General features: G+C 32.6%; 3 protein-coding genes across 4 annotated transcripts; 1 reads left to right on the top strand and 2 right to left on the bottom strand.

Moving 5' to 3' along the window:
* Positions 1–957: 957 nt before the first annotated feature.
* On the bottom strand, positions 958–5,273 carry LOC145603844 (cyclin-SDS-like). The gene is made up of 9 exons (XM_081659822.1): positions 4,452–5,273; positions 4,160–4,330; positions 2,920–3,086; positions 2,405–2,533; positions 2,045–2,225; positions 1,498–1,542; positions 1,350–1,378; positions 1,119–1,227; positions 958–990 (listed from the first exon to the last, which is right to left on the bottom strand). The coding sequence occupies exons 1-9, from the start codon at positions 5,271–5,273 to the stop codon at positions 958–960; spliced, it is 1,686 nt and encodes a 561-aa protein (XP_081515948.1).
* Positions 5,274–6,911: 1,638 nt separating this feature from the next.
* LOC145605248 (cyclin-H1-1-like) lies at positions 6,912–15,351 on the bottom strand. Of its 2 annotated transcripts, none has more exons than XM_081661289.1 (13): positions 15,070–15,351; positions 14,114–14,186; positions 13,903–14,021; positions 13,713–13,786; positions 13,335–13,455; positions 12,419–12,487; positions 12,250–12,291; positions 11,347–11,424; positions 9,020–9,078; positions 8,827–8,911; positions 8,065–8,153; positions 7,879–7,967; positions 6,912–7,359 (listed from the first exon to the last, which is right to left on the bottom strand). In XM_081661289.1, the coding sequence occupies exons 1-12, from the start codon at positions 15,178–15,180 to the stop codon at positions 7,880–7,882; spliced, it is 1,008 nt and encodes a 335-aa protein (XP_081517415.1). In that variant the 5' UTR covers positions 15,181–15,351; the 3' UTR covers positions 6,912–7,359; position 7,879. The 2 variants fall into 2 exon arrangements, with proteins under 2 accessions (XP_081517415.1, XP_081517414.1); XM_081661288.1 differs by having other exon boundaries at positions 6,913–7,359; positions 7,884–7,967; positions 15,070–15,349.
* A 3,642-nt stretch (positions 15,352–18,993) lies between these two features.
* On the top strand, positions 18,994–21,412 carry LOC145603554 (uncharacterized). The gene is made up of 3 exons (XM_081659479.1): positions 18,994–19,114; positions 20,117–20,177; positions 21,038–21,412. The coding sequence occupies exons 1-3, from the start codon at positions 19,055–19,057 to the stop codon at positions 21,256–21,258; spliced, it is 342 nt and encodes a 113-aa protein (XP_081515605.1). The 5' UTR covers positions 18,994–19,054; the 3' UTR covers positions 21,259–21,412.
* The last annotated feature ends 334 nt before the right edge of the window (positions 21,413–21,746 follow it).

Raw genomic sequence — 21,746 nt, 5'->3', positions numbered from 1 at the left:
AACTGAACTTATAGGAGCTGAACTGAATATTTTATGAGAGAAGGAAATTAAGATAAGAAGTGGACTAAACTGAAAATAAGCTGAAGAGAACAAAACCTTAGAAACCTAAAACTTGAATAAAGAGAGTTTTTCTCATACAATAATACGATATGAACAAATGTTTATTTATAGTCCATAACAATTTAGAAGTATACAAAATTGCATGTCTAAATTAACATGAACACTCCTTTTCTTGGGTACAAAAGGAATTATTCCCAATTGATGTTTGGCCCATTTGATTTTTATACAAAATACAAATGAAACATAATAATGCCATCCTTTTTTTCTTTTCTTTTGAATGCATAATAATGCCATCTTTATGTTATGGTTGATGCCTACCTCCTTTCGTATAAAGCCGTAAGCATATACTCAAATTTTGGGTTGTATACTTGTATACATCATTGACACTTTATTGCCTGAAAAAAAAAAAAAAACTATTGCAAAATTGTATTTCTTGATTTCTGTATACCATCTTTTTGTCCTCTATGGTTTGTCACACCGAGTTTTAAATTCGGAGAACAAGCCAAAAGAAGTCAATAAAGTAATTGAATGATGATAGCCTTAGTCTGAATATGTGTCCATTCTCTAAACAATCATATATCATGCTTCTTATTAGAGGATTGAAACTAACAAGGCATGACTGAGCTTCCACGCTACTGCTTCCAAAAGCATTAACAATATAGTTAATCCCCAAATTAGCCTCAGAAATTATGTACTAATTATATAGTGATTCCACATTTTCATGGACTATAGTTGATATAACAATATGAAATCAACGAGGATCCATTTCTCATTATATTGATGTAAAAAGAAAATTGAACTCAACTGTTCAAAATATATACTATAAAGACTAATGATCAGAGCTTCATGCCTTTGGCAAAAAGCCGAACCAAATCAATAACGTTCATGTCCTCGACACTATGCAAACTTAGCTTGCTGTATTATAACTTCCTACAATGACACATTATCATTATAGTCTATACAATTTGCAAAAAATTATCAACATAAAGAATAGTGTTGTAGACAAGCTCCTGTAATGAGCACAAAGTTTTGTGTCGCGAACAATACATGTGAGTTACCTTAGCTGAACTCTTAGGCTGGACTTTGATGCTGAGGGTATATGCAGGTGATCCCAGAATGAATTTTGAAGAATTTTTTTCCTGTTCAATCTTATGAGGTGAAGGTACACTTCACAAAAAATTAGTACACAGAAATAGTGAAGTATTTCTTATATACTAGACGAAAATTGGATGGTTCGTTAACGAGTATTATGACCACAAACTCTGATCAGGAATAAAGTTAACCTCTACCAAGAGTACTTAGCCAACCATTCCAAGCTCTGTCAAAAAAAATCAGAATATCAGAAGAGTTACCATGAATTGCTGTGAGCTTTACTAGCCGAAACATTTTGAAAACCTTTGATGAATGATTAGAAATTACGGAATGCTTTTCTAATACCTTAATGCATTCAGGTAGATCGTCAACTTTTGTTCTAACATGAGCCTGCATAAGGTTGACATAGTGTTAGACAATTGAAAGATTAAGTCTCGTTATAAAATGTAGGAAGACAAATTTAATTAATAGTATATCCATCCTTTGGCAGGCAAGGAATTTTGGTTTTCCATCATAGAATGCATTGCCTTCGTAAATTATAAATGGAATATTGCTAAATTCAAACTCCAAATCTATCATTCCCAAGTAAAAGGAAACCAAAAGACACGCATATTCGCCTAATCTATGGGAAGAAGTGGGTTTAGGACTATAATTCAATAGGTATCAGTCACTGGAAACAAATTGCAATGTGAGAAAATGGTACGAGTACATTGCTAAGAGTTAAAGTCAAATCTCAAAGACTAACTTAACTGCGAAACCAAAAGACTAGCAATTACTTTGGATCAGGCATTCCTCTTAGTTGTGAACTTGTGATTAATGTCAAATCAGGGATGTACAAAACATGATAGCAATGTAATATAATCAGTAAAAAAGCAGCTGAAAGTTATGGTACCTCCATGACCCTAAGGCTGAATTCATCTCGATTTTCTGCCAGGGAGACGAGGATAACTAGTGCTGCTGCCACAGTTGAGGGCCAATATCTGAGATGATTATGATCAAGCAATGACAGACCCGCCAAGTACTTGGCTTTTCTTTGCATTCCTTCATCAGCAGTCACAGCTTTTAGATAAAACCTGAGTTTTTGAGAAGGTAATCACACTTATCAGAACATATATTATACCCCACAGGCTTTAAATTCAGTTAAGCAAATCATATCCAGTGAAATAACAATGTATACTATTTTTAATCATCGAATCTACCTATGCATCAAATGCAAGATCAGATCAAAAGAATATGGGACAGTTGTATGTACCACAAGAAGTTGTAGATTGTTGGCGAGAAGCAATGAAATTTAAGGACTTCTTGCACTACCCATTCCATGGCCACTACTTCATATCTGCTGTACACATTGCTTCCCACATAAAATGACTTTTGCCGAACACTGGAAATCAAGTAGATTCGGAATTAATCTTAAATCTGAGAAAATATCATTGCAATCAGTGTACAACAAGATGATACTGACAAAATAATACAATGAGGAGAAGAGCTACGAGCAGAACACTGAATCCAGGAAGTCTAACAAACTAGGAACCTTTAGTTGAGTTATGATCTGAAGCTATATTGTATAAAGCATGTTTCGTTGTCATGTCTAATCTATATGAGACCTTGACCTAGGAGACTAGACCAATATACCAATCGATGAAAGCCTTGAAACTCCAATAATGCAACTGGCATGAATTCTAATATGAATAGAAGTTAGCTGAATTGCTTTAAGTCATGTCATCCTATAAACGTGATTAAACAACTTTAAGATAGATTTGTGAAAACCTGTTGTAAGGCTGATTTTCTTCAATTCTGATTGCTAAGGTGAAGCATGCAATGCCAAGTAGTTGTAGGTTCTTCCTACTTGTGAAAAATCCTTTGCTCAGAAATCTATCAAGGAGTCGCACACCAAGAAACAAGGTTTCATTCTGGAGATCCTTTTTTTTTGTTAGCTGTTTGATCAAAGCATGAATTGTAGTCAGTTAACCATCTCCTTTATTTTTGGAGTAAAAGGCAAATTTCAAGCAATATGTCTGAGAAAGCAATGCTGCAGGTAAATTGCCATTAAGAAAGGGCTAAATTCACCAGACTAAATGTTCTAGACTTAAAGGCAATGTTGATAGCTATCTTAATCCAGAAATTATTGGAAACCTTAAGCAAAATCTTGCGTAAATGGCTAAATGCATAGCATCTAGTGTGATAAAACGTGCAATGATCAAAGTAAATACTTGAGTAAAAAGCCGTGTATGATAATAATCATTAATCAGCTAAGTAATAATTCAGTTGTCACAATAAGTACCCTTCTTAAGATTATTTAGTATTTACTTCCTAATGAATAGTAATCCATGCAGTCATATACCGTGTCTTCGATTTAAAAGGACCCTTCCATATTCCTTATGGAGTCTCTATGCATTTAACAAAATATTCTTACAGTCACTCTCATATGACCACAATTCCAAATTGTGCATTCACAATTGAGAACACACAACGATAATTTTATAGTTTAATTAATCACATTCTCCGAGTAGTAATATAATAGTATATGTTTCAAAAATTGTTTAAAAGGGTCAAGGAACTTATCAAGTGAAAACCGTTCTTGATCAAAACAATACATAATCAAAATTTACATATTTTACCTCTAGCAACAAAACTACAAGTAATTATTACTTTGAGGACATGATTCGTGCACAACATTTCGGCATTCTACAATCGAAAACTCGTTTTGACAGTGTATCTTGAGTCTGAAGGTTACACCATCAGGAACATAAATTAAAATTATACCTTACGTGGCAATATATTATTGGACAGGTTCTTTAATTTATATAGCAACAAACGTGACACACTGATTGTTATTCTCTCTAACGAACAGTTACCGTTTGCAAAAATTAAAAAACAAAAATTAAATTTAAAAACAATAATAAAAAGCTGAAAAAACCAGAACACAACTTCTGCTGACGTCAAAGAGTTTATCGAAAACAGTAATTCAAGCTTCAACAATGGCGATTCGAAAACGAAATTAACTCACCTCGATAATCCAATTAACCATCAATAATCGTTGCTCGACGATTAATTCTCCGAAATCAGTCGCAAAATCATACTCTTCAACGTAGTCTTTTGCTTTCACCGCTTGATTTCTCTCTCTACTTCTCAACATTCTGTAGCTCTCTTCATCTTCCTCAACTTCGAATTTCCAGTACTACGAACAAATACACAATTGATCATCAATTAATTGATTAATTGATAATTAATCAAATTAATTAGCAAAATGCAACATTAATTAATTCATATATTAAATGATTAATTAAATTAATACTTACAGCAAGTTCATCAGAATATTGATCATCGAGAAGAGAAGTAACTTCGTAATCAGGAGAATCAGCGCTCATTAGTAAGAATTGCTTGTAATACTCTTTGAAGAGAGAGAAACAAGGAGAAGACGAATCATCGCCGGATTTCTCAGAGAATTGGCTGCCGGAATTCAGCCACATTGAAGGAGTATATTCATCAGTAAAAATATCAAACTCCGATTCGCCATTGCCGGAATAAATCTCCGATTCAAGCTCGGAGAAGTTCGTCGCCGACGAAACTTCGTAATCATCATACGAAAATTGCTCAGAGCAAGCCAAATCAGAGCCAACTGATCCAATCAGAAAATCACCAGAATCACAGGTATAATGCTTCACATTCCTCTGCTCAACCGTCACCGTCGTATTCGCCGGAGAATCCACCGCCGCCGTGGACTCCGTCGGAGCGACGCCATTTCGCTTCGACTCCGCAACAACAGAGCATGATTCAACACAGGAATTCTCCGACACTGAAACCTCAGCAACCTCCTTCTTCAACGGCTTCAGAATCACTTCATTTCCAGCCTGAAACGCACCGTTTGAAGGCAAAACAACCGATTCAAGCGTCGTATTGCAGGAAACCTCATCACAAGTAGAATTGAAGGAGGAATTACGATTAAGATTAAGATCATCAGCAGCAGCAGCATTAGAAGTAGTGAAATCGATGAGAACTGGAGAAATGTGAGCTCGTTTACGACGTGGGATCTTCGATCGAACATTCTTCGTCAAAAATTCAGCAGCAGAAACAGCAACAGTAGCAGTATGAGTGGATTGTAGAGTACTTTTTCGCTTCATTTTTGAAATTGGCAATGGCAGTTTTGAGTAGTTTGTTGTTGTTGAAGTTTGTCAGAGAATGAAGTTAGGGTTGAGATTTGCAGAGAATCAGAGAAAGAGGAGAGAGAAAGTACAACTGCATGAAGAAGGAGAAGGAGAAGGAGGAAGAGGAGGAGAACGTGTGATGTGCGGTTATAAAGGTTGAGGGGGGGAGAAAGAGGAGAGAGAAAACTGTTTGTTATGGTTATAATGGGGTTAGTGGACAGTGGTCCACTTTCTATAAGTGTCAACGTACTTTCTCTATGTTTAATTAATTATTTTATTTAATTAAAGTTATTAGAAATAATACAAGTAATTTATTTTGTAAATCAAACATTTTTTTTTAACATTGAACACATATATTTAGGGATGGTTTAATTCATCTTATTTTTGCTTATCAGATATGATAATAGAGATTCGACAACTTGACTCTCATTTCATCAATTCATCGTTGTAATAATCTAAAGGTATAGCGGGACAAGGTTCAAGCAATACACTTAATTGCTAATACTTGTCGTACTACCCTAGTTAAGTTTCTTATTTTAGTTTAGCTTTTCTGTAATATGCTTTTGTCAAAATAAAATAAATAAATAGGGCATTTTAACAAATGATAGAATTGAATATATTGTTAGGGCCTGTTCACATTTACTGAACTGATTAAAGCTGAATTGAACTGATTGAAGCTGAATTGAATTGAACTGAGCTGAAATGAATATTTTATGAGAGAAGGAAATTAGGATTTGAACTGAACTGATTTGAACTGAACTGATTAGAGCTGAACTGAACTAAAATTTAGTAAATGTAAACAGGCCCTTAAGTGGGTCCAAATCTTATTATAGAGTTCCTCACCTGATCCACTCATCCACCTATCATTAAAGGGCTAATTTAAGTTGTATTTACTTTAATAATAAGATATTGTAAGTTTTTATAAGTTTAGATATAATATGACAAGTTTACATACAAATCAAGTGATTAAAATACACCATAACTAAACACCTATAATTAGAATTCCTCAAAAAAAAAAAAAAAAAAAAAAAAAACACCCATAATTAGAAACTGCAACCAATCACGACCTTATCATATTGGAAACCCTTATAGAGTTATCAATGAACCCAAGCAAACAAGATATATAGATCAAGTCTTTGGGGGGATAAGGAGATTGATTAAAAAAAAAAAAAAAACTCAGGGCACACCAAAAACCTTAGAATAAGAATTCCTTGGTTCTATATTAATTGTAATATTAAGGGTTTCATGTTACACAACGCACAATTTTACTATTAATATTTTAATTGTTATAAAGAATAATTAAAGATCATAAAGAATTTCAATATGGAGCAACTAATCTACATCTAAAATGAAGTACTAGTATTAGTTTTATACTTTTATGTCATGTGTAGGCTTTACTTTTATTCATATGATTATGTCTTTATTTGTTAACCTTAATTATTTTATTTTATTTTACCTGAACTTATTTTAGTTATTTTATTATTTTCTCAACGTAATTTATTCATATTTTGTGTCTGAACTTACGAATTTTCTGAATTTTTTTTTGTAAGAACTTCTTCTGTCTGAACTTAGTTAATATTTTCACAACAGTTGTAAACTTGTAACCACCAAAAAATACTTTACTATAAAATAAGTGAAAAATGTTGCAATACATATAAATGACTGAAGGTGTAAGGAGGGCTTCCTTGTACAAGTTTGTAAAGTTACTCGTACAAGTTGATATAGAATTTCTGTTTGGTAGGAATAGGAAACGATGACAAAATATGTTTTTCCGATGAGAAGGGCAGTACAAAGGTGGATTATTCTCTCTAAAAAGATGCATAAGGAAGGTGGTGATGGTACTACGGATTACCCCAGTTAAATAACTCCTTGTACTGCTTTGCTCCACCAACAAACAGTAATCGGCATCACCTCAGGTAAGCTGTTGATTTCAATGACAGGATGAACTGATATAGACCGGTGATGCCATAAGGCCAAGATAGATTGCAAGTGTACTCGTTTCACACAACCGATCTATTATTGTATTGCGCAGCCAAAAAGAGTTCACTGCAGTTTATATCACCTGCATAAACAACCAGTAAGTGCATCAGCTGCTGAGCGCTACATAATATTCAAAGCATGTGTTCATCAGACTTACTTATATATCAAGATTAACCTAGTATTTGAAAGCAAAAGGATGAGATTTCCTTCTAATTTAGTAATGCATCTCAAACTCATAATAAGTTTAATAACCTCACAATTCCTACTGTAGACGCATAGGTAAGAAATTTTGAGCATTACATCCCTTATGTCTGCCCTCAAACAAATTTCGTGCGTATTACATCATATTTCAGATAACTTGTGCGTAAACAACTTCACATATTATATAGCAAATAGCACACGCATGAAGCATCACACTAAGATTATATCAATAAAGAGTCATGATATCAAGTCCATACATTATAGTTTTATCCACTAAACTATTCAATAATTGATGTTATCTTCTTAAATAAGTAAAATATTAATAACTAAACATTTAAGAGATATATCGCCTAAGGGGCCTAAAAATTAGTTATTCATTTGAAAAACGCATCAACAAGACCTTACTCTGCAGCAGCAGATTGTGTCGTTTGCATTTCTTGTGGATTTCTTTTAGACTTGTGCTTTGACTTCTTTTCTCTCTTCTTAGAGCTGAAATCATAATTCATCAGTATTAGATATAGAAAAAGGAGTTTGAAATGCAATGGAAATTGAAATTGAAATTGACAATAGAAGGAGCACAAGTTACTCGTCACGAGATCCAGAATCTTGACATAATTTCAGCTTCTTAGCAACACGTTTCATCTCGTCATTATCACCCACTTTAATTGTCTTTATCTGCATTGTTTTGTGGATGTAGAAAAAGAAAGGTGCTAATTCATTATTTGTCAACACAAGTTACACTGCTAATAACAAGTCATGCAATGGAAAGCAAACATTTTGAACATTGAGAAACTATATGTACTTGTAACAGACTAGCCACTAGCAGGTGCATCCAAAAAAAAAATATTGACAACGATCAGAAAATATTTCCCATAGAAGAAATATAACTAGCCTTGACAAGATATAAAGATTGTAACACTAAGTTTTGAATTTTGATTAACATTATACAGATATATTGACATACTAACAGATTGTGAACAATTTTTGCTTCAATGTTCCAGTTCATAAGTTTAATTAGTCAAAATCACTATTTTCATCTCTTAGAATCATCTGTATTATGTTGGTTCATTACATGTTTCTCCTAACTTCTCTCATGCTCTGACTAGTGTTTGACACATACTATGCCTCTCAATCGTCCATAGCATTACAGATAGAACATTTGACCAATCAAAATAAAGAGTCATCAATGTTATTAATTACGATGCATAATCAAAATATAAAGCCTTGCAAAGAGTAATGCGTCAGTTATTTGTGAACAAAAAAATGGCTGAACTGCTGAACCATCGACCAAAATTTGATGGAGGGACTGTTATATTTGAAATTTCAGCAGGTGAATTATTATAAGTACCAGAAATTCTATAGCATTGAGGCCCTGGTCCAACTCTGAAATAGAGTGCTCAGATTGTTGGCGTGAGAGAATGCTGTTAAGATATCTGCATAACAAGTGTATTTCTCAGCTAGTTACAATCAATGAAAAGTCAAATAAACCAAGAAGCAAAATATGAAGCGTTATGTTTTGAAAATATAAGCAGTCTAATCACCTGTCAAAATCAAGAACTAAGAGCTCAGAATTTGCCCTACGGAGTACAGCCAATGCCAACTGCAAAGAAACATTGTATGCAAGATCAAAAGTCAGACAAGTAATTCTGAAAGAAGATTTAAACGCGGAAACCTAATCATAGATTTATAGTGAGACCACTGCAAAGTGCAAACTATAGCATGAACTCCTCAATCCTCATGAGCTAAAAATTATTCATTCCTTCACTGTCCATCGTTCAACATTCTATAGCCTTTTTTAAGGGAGTCCTGGTTTAACCAAGTGATGCGGTTGAACTTGGGGAGGGGAATGTACCAAAGTCCAGATTAACCAGGTTGGACAAAGGGTTCATTGTAGACCACCCTCACCCCTGTAGCACTCAACCCATCTCTCATTTATGGACCAATGTTATAAGCATGAAAATTCAAAACATCAAGCTCTCTTTAGCATTAACATAATGACATGATTACATGAACTAGAAGGTAGGAAAGTGTCATGGGGAAAAGTAGCAGAGATTAGAGACTGAAGATAGATTTATGTTTAACATTCTGTTTAAGGAATTAAAGGAAGATCAGTAATCAATGGTCAAATTCAACATTCAATTGTCGGAGCAGAGTTAACAAATGAATTATTAGAGTCTCATGTACAGAGCTAAAAGACTATAGATATAAACTGTCATTGACCCTAGGTTTTCCAATGATTTAATGGATTAACAAGTCTGATTGCTGTATCTTTAGAGCCATAAAATGCCAGAGCTCAATGACCGCTTGCAAATACTTATATTGTTAGCCTTCCACCAAATTGCTATACGAAACTCATCCTGTAATCTACATATAATTCTAGTACCCCAAAACAGCACTGCTTCCTTAATACATCAGTTCATCCAACTTCCCTAAAGTCTCCAGCAATTAAAGCACTAGTTGCTATAGCAAGACTGGTATAGCAGACACCTATCCTTGCAAAAAACTCTAATTATCAACTTAGAAACAACAACAAAGAAACTGTAATAACATCTTCTACCAAGGCTTTAAAAGCTAGAACTATGTGAGTCCATACCATTTGTAGTTGCATTGTTCCTATGGAAAAGGAGCACAAATATGGTTATGGTTATGGTTATCTTCAAAATAATTTCTAATATTTAAACCCCTTCGGAAAGAGAAAAGCCTGACAGGCCTGATACTTGCACAAACATATGAAGCACAAAAATCAGGTCAGTCACTAAAGTAAACATACATAAGCTGGCACAAGAAAATGTAAGTGGAAGAATCAGGTGGGTACAGAAATAGCACAAGGATGGCTCTGTAAATTCAGTTGAGTTGGACTGAGAGTTTACTTTTTTGGTGGGAAGACGTCTTTGAAAATACCACCACTAAGAAATCAAAACTGGCATCAATACATCCCAATTATTAAGTTCATCTGTTGATCAAGTTGCTATGAATTGGTTCAGATTAGGGACCAATACGAAGATATTTAGGACTGAACAAGAGATTAAGGGAAGAAAGAAGAGAGATTAAAGAAAAACAATTAAAGATATGACTGAATAAATGTTAAACAAGGTGCTAATTACCAATTACAGCCTCGCCAATCTTTCGAGAGGATGACACTCTATCAAAACTACAACTACTCACTGATCACAGTATTCAACATACTTATCTGATTATCTCTCTCTAATTAGCTCTATTTTAGAGCATTTCCCTAACAAACTAACTTCTCCTTCAAGTTACTAACAACTTTATTATAACTCTACTCCCTAAATTGCCCCTCTTTCCTAACATCAGTTCATTGCACAAATCTCTTTGGAATCAACATGGGAAAAGCATCAAATCTAGCACCATAAAACGCAATCCTAAATCTTGTTTTGAGAAAATATAATTGTTAGTAACATATATATCCTTCTCGGCAAAACTTATCCACATTTTCTCTTCAAGCAAATAAAATGTGAAAAGGAAAGATAGAATGATTTTGAACATTGCAGGCCATGGAGCTCACTGCCTTCTGCTGCTGCCCTTGATTGACTTAAGGCAAAAATACTCATAACAATAATGACCATGGGGCAAAGCACTGTTAAATGTGTAATCTTTGCTCCAAAAACTCAAAGTTTAACTAATGTACACATACTGTTTTAGTAATTTTTTTTTTTTAAAATTATTATTATTATTACTTTTTTTTTTTTTTTTTTTTTTTTTGAGAATTAGTAATTATACTGTGGAGGGGATGAAGTTTGGGATGGGGTAGGATTTGGGGTTAATTATTATCACCATTAACAAGTGATATTTCTCTGCAACATCCACAGAGAAAGCATTATCATAAATCTTTTCAGATGAAGAGTACCTGGCCTGGAGGAAATAAAAGTGGTGCATCTGTAAGCATTGCTTTATCAGCTTCAAAGACTGCTCTCTGATTTAACTCCTGGAAAGATACCAAAATAGTGAATAAGTAACACCACTATCAAGATTAAATATACATGTAAAATGAAAGTAGATTTTTTTTTTTTTTATAAAAAAAAAAACAAAAACAAAAAAGCTAATTTTAAACAAGAATATATGAAGCAACAGAAATAACACATATACTGATACAGATATCACTGTATAAATAAATCTCATACAGTCTCAGGATCAGGTCTTATAAATCATGGCAGCAATCAATCACTATAGAACAGCCTTATTTAGGGATCCTATAAGCTTAATGAGTACAAATGCTTCGCTTTTATTACCCAACATGAATAGGGGTTTATTGGCTTGCTTGAAAAGTTACAACTAGTATATCATCCTAAAACACACTGTGAACGAAAGTAAATTGGAAAATCAATTTTCAAGTTCATCATAATCATCTCCTCCATGCCTCCAGATATTATCATTAGATGAAAGTTGTGCTTCCTCTATCACATCAACCTTTTCTAACAATCAACAATATGATTCACTTTTGAGAGGTGAAATTAATATTTTCTACCCGTTGAGATAACATCAATTTATATGCATACGGGCGCAAACCACCACATCAAAAATTATGATCTATCCTTAAATAGAGGAGGTATACAGTTAAACCATTCAGAAAATATCAATACAAAAGGATCAGGCGCAAAATACCACATCAAACCACTATGATACAGTCTGTCATGTAAAAAGTGTGACAACCACAGTAAAATATATTGCAAGACATATTTCAGTCTATGTCAATAAAAAGCTAAAAAGGAAACAAAAGAATAATGTGTCTCAAAATAATAATGACGTATACCTGCAACATGTCAACTTCGCCATTTGTCGCATAGCAGAAGTCCTAGAAAATCATAATTGAACAGACCAATAGTTCATTAATGCTCAATGAAAGTGAAAAACCAAAAATTATACAGGAGCATATGCAAATTGAAGATATACTATACCCAATAGATTGGGATTTACCATACCTCCATATCATTAATAAAACCTTCAATTGATCGATATGGTGTATATACAATTAGATCAAATCCCAGACTCTGCAAAATTACATAATTATAAATGTCAAGGAAAATAAAAAATAGGATATTATAGGGGATATCAATTCACTAATTACATTCTCTTTACTGACTGAAATGTTTTCTAGAAATGGTTTTGCATATCCCTATGCTTTGGAGATACCTCAACACTTAGCCCAACTGACTACTTACAGTGTCCTTTCAAGTTATGAGATGACAATGTAATTTAGTTTAGCAATTTTGAGTAAGAGTTTTTTTAGTTTAAATAAATCAAACAAAACTCTCATCAACTTCGCCCCCACTCCCACAAAACATATCCCATGGCTAGCCCCACCACACAGGCACACACTATCATGAAAATTCTACTGGTACAACAAAAGAAGAACACTGTGGCTCATGACAAGGGGGGGAATTACATTCTTAGCAAAGATCGTGATCTCTTAGCAGGGCCCCAAATGGCGTTTTTTTTTTTTTTTATTAGTATTTTTATTATTTTTTATTTTTTTTAAGCCAATTTGATATATCTTAGTTATAGTACAGATTATCTCAGTATTTGACATATATTCTTAGTTTTAGTGGAGATGGAATAGTAAACAGAGAAAGAAGGTATGCTAATGAAGGAGAAGGACAGACTAGATTGTGTGGGGAGTGGTGTAAGTTTCATTCAGGAAATTTCCATCAATGTTATCGAAAAGAGTAGTAATATGTATATCTGTGACTGAAATCACACAGTGAAGTATGGTCAAGGTATAGGGGCACCAATACAGTTCATATCTTCAGAAAATATGCAAGAGTACATGGGAAGGGTGAGATAACTGAGATCATTAAAAGAGCAGTTTTAACAAAAAACAAAAAATTATATTTGTACCTGAAGGACTAGCAACTCATTATCTAGAATCATCCGATGATCCTGCTGGATACCCTTGCCAAGCTCCTCAGCAGAGACATGATTCTCCTCTATCTTACAAGCTAAATATATACATGTTAACCTGCATATTTGCATACCAAAATACTTAATTATATCACTATTGAAGCAGATATAAATCTTCAAATTAGAAAAGTACAGAAGACAGTGCTCATTCACATATTTACCACTGGTTCCTAGTAATCTTCAACACATTCTAAATCAATACCAAAAAAGGGCGAGAGTTACAAGGTAACTAAAAGTGGGGAAGGATAATATTCTAATTTTATTTATTAGCCAAATACTGAGATAATATAAACAATAATACAATAGACAACTTACATAACAGATTTTGGATGATGCTCCATGACTGACCAGCAGAGATAAAACCTCTTATAGTATGTAAGTGCAGTAGCCTGAAAAAAAAAAAAGAAAGAAAAAAAAAACATAGATGATCATAGATGATTACAATGAAGAATTTTTACTTTGGTAGAATGATTTTGATTCACATCCACATAGTAATAATGCAAACCTGGATTTTATGAGGAAATTTGAAGGCTCCACATACTTCTTGAATCTTGGTTTCATAATACACATGGAACATCTTTTCTTCTTCCACACTAAGTGGTTTCGCACGTGACTGCCTAACACCTTTGATGAAAAACAAAAAATGCAGTCACAAACATGGAAGTTTATGAAACAAGTATTGATGCGATCCAAACTCATAGAGGCATTAGCATTACCATTTGTATCCTTTTGGCTTCTAGGATGTGATAAAGACCCATCAGCATCAATAGCCAAATTTGTTGTACCATACTTCATGATGCATAAAATAGTACATCAATTAGTACTATATAAGATAAATACATAATGAAATCTAGTAAGAATGAGCAGGAATCTCAAACATAGATGGATAGAGCAATTTCTCCGCAGTTAGAAGCAGCATAGAACCTCAAATATAGATTAATAAAGCAAGGCCGTGTAATGCTCTTAACATCAACCCAATACCCCTTGCATATGACCAACAATTTTTAACGAACTATTATCTCTGTCTAAATTAAGTTGTCACGTCTAAATCTACACCTAGAATATAAAAACCCTAACCCAATGGTAAGTACGTCGTTCTTACTCATTTCTGCCATGTTATTTGCAAAAAACCCCAAGAAAACGAGTAATAAAAATCACTAAAACTTGATAAATTGTTTCCTCACATCTTCTGTCTGTGATTTTGCATAGACTATAAAGCTAATTGTTAATGCAACTTTCTTCTCTGAGAAAATGAACAGTCAATACTAAGTCCAACTTAGGAAAATCTAGGCTACTGAATGTCTGAATGTGGTAGTCTTTAATTTGTAACTTTCATCAATCAAATTATATTTCTCCTTCGTCTTTGCCTTCCCTCATTCTTCTCTACCATCTTTCTCCACTACTTCTATCGATACAACCCGTGCAATATATTGCATATATTGCACGGGTCAAAAGACTAGTTACTAGTTCAAATCACACTATCAACACGACTATTAATTCTAGACAGCGGAAGTGCCAAATACAACTACAATCATGGCTTTTTACTATAGTTCGTACTAAATCAATTTGATACAACAATCAATGTCCATGAAAATCAAATAGTCATCAATAATGCTAACAATTACACAAAAAGAAATTGATAAAAAAATAAGTCCAAAGATTAAAACTTTACCTTCTCTAATGATTCTATAGCTCTTTGATTATGAGCTATGTACTTGTCATTCAACTCTTGTTGAGTGAAAATCCACTTTGCTCTTTGAGTAGACGTTTGGAAATCCGCCATTACTATGACTTTTTATAATCGGCGCTTTGAATTCCGATAAAACTGTGACAGAAAATTCAATTGTGAATTTAAAAAATTGAACTGGTAATTGAAAAAAAAAAACCCTAAAGCAAATAAACAGGGGAAATGCAGAAAACCAATTAAAGAAGAAATAGAAGACGAAGTTGAGAAAAGCGTCGGGAAATGTCGCACGGGGAACGTCGGAAGGAAGAAAGAGAGATGGTGAAAGACTGAAAGTTAAATTGGCTGAGGGCCTGAGGCTACAAGAGTACAAGGCCATTTCTTGATATGCTAAGTGAAATAATTTTTCTTTTTTCTCTTTTTTTTTTTTTTTTTTTTTTTTTTAATTTAGTTATTTTTTTTCCCAAGAATACAGTCCCCTTTATTATGCCATGTCATCCAATCTAATTCTCAATATGCCACATCAACGCCATGTCAGCTAATCACATTCTCATTATGCCACATTTCCGCAACCTTATGTCTTACCACCATGCTATATAATACTTTGATGTTATCTTTATATTACGACATACTAATATAGCGAATGATAATATGAATTAAAACTTTAATTACAAAAAAATTGAGTCAAAATTCAAAATGTATATTAATAATAAATCCTTTGAAATTACCCGGGGCATCGCCCGTGCCTAAACACTAGTTAAAAAATTATCTCTCTCATTTCATGGTCCCCACCCAAACCCACTTTTATTTTTTTTAATTATATCTTTCCTCTTACATTCATTACTTTTCAATAAACTATTAACCTTGCTTCAAAAAAAAAAAAAACTATTAACCTCACTATCGTTCTTTTACAATTTTTTAAAACTTCAACTACCCAATTACCTTTTATTTTACTTAAGTCAATTTAAATTGCCTAAAACTATGTGCCAGTCAAACGATAACCCTTAAAAAAATACGGAGGGAGTATGAATTTTCTGTGTCTCGGATTGGTTCGACTTAGTGCCATCTTTTAATTTCGTAACACAACTAGCATAGTGCCCGTGCGATGCACGATTTATAAATCAAATAATAAAACTCGTAGGGAAAATAAAAATAAAAACAAAGGTAATTCAATTACTAATAAAGGACTTGGTTACTAATGGTCAATAAAAAAAAATTAAAGGAACGTGATTTGAATAGTATTTTATGCTATTTGAATTTCTTTTAATTTTTTATAATGTTATTTTATTAGTTGAAAAATAATTGAATAATACTCCAAATAACTATATAAGAGAAGTGGACTAATACATTTATATATCCCGTTGAGAAAAAAAACTACTTAAATTTTCTTATCATACCATCTGCATCAGTAGCTACAATCATTCTACTATATACATGTTTTATTGACCCGTTGCACTCACCAAATCTATAGACACAATAATAACCTTATATCTTTCCTAAGTTAAGCATTGTGCCAAAAACTATATATTATATAATAGTCATATAACCAACAGCTAATTAAATACACTATACAACACAAATACTTCGTATATAGGCATGGTCGTATGGATACTGATAATTTTATACAAATAAAATATACGGAGTATATATTAAGATTTGTCCCTACCTTAATTAATTATAAAAAGGTTAACAAAACTCTTATAATAGTGCATGGACATTTATATCTCTAAAAATGTTCTTTTACATATATTTTCCCCCATTTAATTTATAAAAGCCTTAAAGTTATCTCTTGAATTCGCTAAATTGATTTAAAAGGTTATGTTTATTTCATATTTAAAGTCATTTACTATTTTCATTTCCTTTTGTTTTAATTTTTCTATTTAGAATTTATTAGACTATTATATTTCAATATTGAAGTCAATATCTTTTTACTGACAATCACTAAATCAAAGTAGCTCAACTAAAGTTTTCAACATTACATAGCTACACAACATCCAACACATTTAATGACTACATGCAAATAGTTTTAATAAAATTACGCATTCAATATAAGTTATTAAACAAATTAAGTATATATACATTTTGATGGGTTTATATCTTTCGTATAAACAAAAATTTACAAATATTATTATTTCTTGAAAAAATTATAGACTTTAGAGTTTTGTATAAGATATATAAAGGATAAGTTAATTCCCGTCATATATGCATTGAGTTGCTTGATCAATTTTTTTTGGGTGTTCTATCCGGTTCACCCTTTAAGCTAATTCAGATTCGAGGATCAGTTGTGGCTTGTTAGGTTCCATTCCCCTCTCAATTGTTGTTGCCGGGGATCGAACACGGGTCCTCCCTGCCAATTAAGTGTAGTCTCAATCACCAATACCAACAACCAATTGGTGTAGTGGTGATTGAAACTACACTTGATATGGAGGACCCGTGTTATAAAATATTATATTATATATATATATACTTTTTTATATTATAAAAAATATTATATTATATACACATACTATTTTACACGAAATGTATTAATTTTCATACTATACGTAATTACATAGAATGTAAAGTACATGAAAATAGTATCATTCCTACATTCCAATAATATAATTAGAACTTTAACAATGTGACTTATTATATAATGTTTAGGTTTAATAAAAATGACATGTATATATTTTTTTTATTATAAATTGTTGATTTGAAAGTCTAAATTATAGTTAAAAGTATTATTATGTATAAAACAACATAGATTATTGCACATGATTGTTGTATATCTAGTATAGTACATGAGCAATGCACGAATTCATAAGTAATAGCATTGTTATTTTTTTTTTTTTTTTTTTTTTTTGAGGGAAGTAATAGCATTGTTAATACGAATATTACAATTTTAAACACGAGTTTTAGTTATAATACATTTTATATATGTCCTTTCCCGTCAAATGTCTAATTCAATTTACATTTATTCTTCTTGTTTAGATTGATTTTTAGTTCAATTTTGTTTACGTAAAAAAAACAAAAGGTCATTGTAAAAGACATTGTATAGAAAATGAAAGGCCGATTAAAATTAAATTTATGTTCAAGATTATATATTTTTTTTATAAGATGACATTTCGGCTCAGCATTCAGTATTTGTCGAGGAGTACAACAAACGATAAAATTAATTTATACACTATTTTGTATCTTTATCAAAAACTTTTGTATTCATTCGATAACTTGTATTGAATTTAGGATAACTTTTATAATTGGTGCACAATATTTTACTTTACATCTGTTTTTTTTTTTTTTTTTTTTTTTTTTTTTTTTTTTTTTTTTAAAATGTATGTATTGATTTCACAATTGACGTCAAACTAAATTCTATCGATTTTATTTAATTTTCATATAAAAAAAAACAATATTAGCCTTTCAAAATACAAAATACGTAGTATTTGTTTCTTTAATTATGCACTTTAATCATATTGTTTCAAATTAGTTACAGTATTATTCTTTAACTTGACTATAAATAAAGATTGGAAAGACGTTATGGATTATTTGCAATATTGGAAAGTATATATTTTATTATTAAAAATTTAATCATGTTAGGAAATCATATAAATCTTATGCATGTATAGAAACTTGCTTTTATTGTTTAAAGTTGAACAAAAATAACTATGCTTGAATATGTAAACAAAAATTATTTAGATATATTTTATACATAAGATAAGCCAATGAGAGAGTGACATTTGTCATCCTCACATTGAGGTGCTTGTCTTTTAGTATAATAATAAATAGATAGATAGATTGAGGTTGGGCCTGGCAGCACCGCAGCACAATGCACAAATGTAAGGTTGTAAGAACTAAAAAATTAAAAATGCAACAACAACGGCCCAGGCAAGTAAAGTCGGAATGCTTGCCCAAATATCTTTATGAATGAAGAACAGAAGAAAACTTGAAGCAGTTCAAAGTAGCAGAAAAGAGCTCAAAAATTTGGAGAGAGAATAAAATGGCGTGTTTAATTGCAGTTAATTTCTCTCCTTTTCCAATCGCCTCTTATTATTTCAGGGTAATACTCTCTTTTTTTAATTTTATGCTTTTTTTTTTCTTCAAAATTTTATTATTTGGGCTAATGTTATATTGTTATCTTACATTTAACAATTTATTTTTGAAGATTGCTGTATCTTGTAACTTACTTGTATAATGTCATTCATTAAAATGTCCCAATTTCTCATTTTATTCAAAGTGTAAGGCACATTATTACATTAGATTTTGCTATTGTTGGATTGTTTCAAACCCTATAATTAATAGACTTTGTAAATTTTGGACCATTATCTTAATTGATATAGCAATAAGTATGTATGTGACTCTTGAGGAATCGTGATAATTATAATTGTTGTTGATTGCAAGAGGTCAATTATAGTTGTAGAACTTAGGTATGAGGTTGGAGTGCAAAGTGTACAGCTAAATTTATTATACTTTCAGGTTTCAAGTGAATACGGAGTATGGGACATTGTGTATTTTTGAGGGTTAGGCAGTATGGGAACTTCAAGTTGAAATGAAGAGTCCGAGTGAGTAAGATTGGAGTTGGTCTTTTGGAGGTATTATTGGGCACAACTTAGAGTAATACGAAGTATCTCGTTTCTTTTGCTAATCAGCTTTGTTCGCTAGTCCTTTACTACTTGGTATTTGCTTGAAATACACATATCTCAATACTTTTGTTAATTAGCTTCGTAACCTTGTATCTGAATGCAATAAATGATGACACACAATAGCACAAGTGTTCCCTACTTCCCCGAGCTTCTTTCGATGTTTTCCCTTTTAAGAAGCTATGGCGCTAAGCCATCCCCCCGCTAGATGCAGGGAAGTTGGTGGGGGTATTTGGTTGTTCATGTAATTACTCTGGGGGTAAGGATGAGGAGGGGTTGTTTTCTTGTGGAATCACCAAAATATATTACCAACTTTTACATTGTTACTACTCGTATTAATAATTTTTTATAGGTTTGATTGTTTGATGATTGGTTTTACTGTGTTGGTTTTACTGACTTACAAAGTAATATATTCACTTCAGGAGCTACAGCCCAAAACAACTGATCACCGTGTAGTTTCAAGTCCTTGGTCTATAAGAGCATGTAAGTTTCATTTTGTGCCATTAAGGTTTTCACTACAGATTTCTTTTCATGGTTTCAAGTCTATGGTCTATAAGAGAGCATGTAAGCTAATTAAGGTGCTTGACTTGATCCACCTTTGCTTCTTGTATCAACTTTCAAATATCTCTTCTGTCATGTTCATCTTGATCTTAATTTGCTTCTTGTGGAGCTGGTGGCATGAGACTGTTGGATCTTCAAAATTGCTATATTGCTCCCCCCTAGCTGACTATCCGTGTCATTATGGTTGTAGCTCATTTTTACTAATTATTTGATGGGACTTCCCAAGTTCCCATAACTAAGGCTACACGAGAACATTTAAGCAATTCCTGTGAAGCTCCTGACTCTGGTGAGATTGATCAATGGGTCAGGTATGGATTGTTGATGTATGTTAGGAATCACATGTCTTATTAGAAGATATCTGGTTTGGAGCAGGACAGTATAAAGCCTAGAAACAATGATACCAATATACCATCATGTATATGAGAAACTGATTTTTGATGTTATACTTATGATCTTGGCCGCTTGGTAATTTGTTATAGATTATACTTTTAACAACTAGGATTTGTGTATTCTCTTTCTTTTTGACCTTTCTTGCCTACATTTTTCGTTTATGAGCCCTCTCACTTTCTTTCCTTAATTTTTGATCCTTCTCACCTTATTTTACTCTTTATATAATTCTTATTACCCTAGAGAAATATTGCAAGCATGGATGTCTTATACAATGCTGATACATTCAATATGGTTTCATATGATCAATTGTACATTTCAAACTTGCTTATGCTAGAGTTGCTTATAAACTTTAAACTGAATTTTTATTCTAAAATCATACCTTGTGCTTGCAGCATTCAGAGTCATCACCTCTGCCTGCATCAGGAATCACACCGCTGTACAGAGTCTGTACTCAGGACACCTGATTAGAGTACCATCTAGGGATTCATTTGTTCTATCACCCCTTTATTCTGATGTAAGTTACTGTCCCCAAACATTAACTGGCTACTGGGTTGGACCCGATATTGAGGATGGTTGGGGTTTTGTAGAAGCTTTTATTGATATAATTCTTTAAATCTTCTTCAGTTTTCCATAATATCTTTTTTGTGTTCTTGGCCTCTTTTGCTCTGAACAACTAATTATTGATGCATATTTGGGCTGATTGCGTGATTAGTGAGCGAATTTGTTGTTCATGATGAATCATGAAGCACAATAGGTAAGATACTCTCCATTAGTATGGTTCGTGCACACACCCAATATAGATGGAAGCATAGTATTGAGAGAAATTAAAAGTTCTAAGTCATTTGACCATGAAACAGGGCTGTATAGATGAAGGCTTCAGATTTGTTCTCTGTGCTGTTCTTCTGACATTTCCGGCTGCTTTCCTTCTGTAAATCGCTTCACCAGAATATTCTTTTACATGAATGACAGGAGCATGGTTATTTTGATGATATTATAGGCCCCTTTATGGTGCAGGGACAACATGAAAACGATTTATTGGTTTAGGATGATTTTGTCAAAATTGACCCAACCCGAGTGAGCTCACTCAAAATGTCAAGTTTT

The sequence above is a fragment of the Chenopodium album genome, chromosome 22, assembly GCF_948465745.1.
Source record: "Chenopodium album chromosome 22, dcCheAlbu1.1, whole genome shotgun sequence".
NCBI classification, from domain to species: Eukaryota; Viridiplantae; Streptophyta; class Magnoliopsida; order Caryophyllales; family Amaranthaceae; genus Chenopodium; species Chenopodium album.
Note: the sequence above shows the minus strand (reverse complement) of the source record. Positions and strands in the feature narration are given on the sequence as shown.

Bases quoted from the DNA above. Each gene is read 5' to 3' on its own strand.
- LOC145603844 (XM_081659822.1), bottom strand. From the start codon at position 5,273: ATGAAGCGAAAAAGTACTCTACAATCCACTCATACTGCTACTGTTGCT. The intron at 2,226-2,404 runs GTACATACAACT...TCAAAAACTCAG, and splicing joins ACAATCTACAACTTCTTGTG to GTTTTATCTAAAAGCTGTGA. The intron at 1,379-1,497 runs GTATTAGAAAAG...TTTTTTTGACAG, and splicing joins ATCTACCTGAATGCATTAAG to AGCTTGGAATGGTTGGCTAA.
- LOC145605248 (XM_081661289.1), bottom strand. From the start codon at position 15,180: ATGGCGGATTTCCAAACGTCTACTCAAAGAGCAAAGTGGATTTTCACT. The intron at 12,488-13,334 runs GTACAAATATAA...GTAATTTTGCAG, and splicing joins ATGAGTTGCTAGTCCTTCAG to AGTCTGGGATTTGATCTAAT. The intron at 12,292-12,418 runs GTATGGTAAATC...ATGATTTTCTAG, and splicing joins GTTTTATTAATGATATGGAG to GACTTCTGCTATGCGACAAA.
- LOC145603554 (XM_081659479.1), top strand. From the start codon at position 19,055: ATGGCGTGTTTAATTGCAGTTAATTTCTCTCCTTTTCCAATCGCCTCT. The intron at 19,115-20,116 runs GTAATACTCTCT...TATTCACTTCAG, and splicing joins TCGCCTCTTATTATTTCAGG to GAGCTACAGCCCAAAACAAC. The intron at 20,178-21,037 runs GTAAGTTTCATT...TTGTGCTTGCAG, and splicing joins TCCTTGGTCTATAAGAGCAT to CATTCAGAGTCATCACCTCT.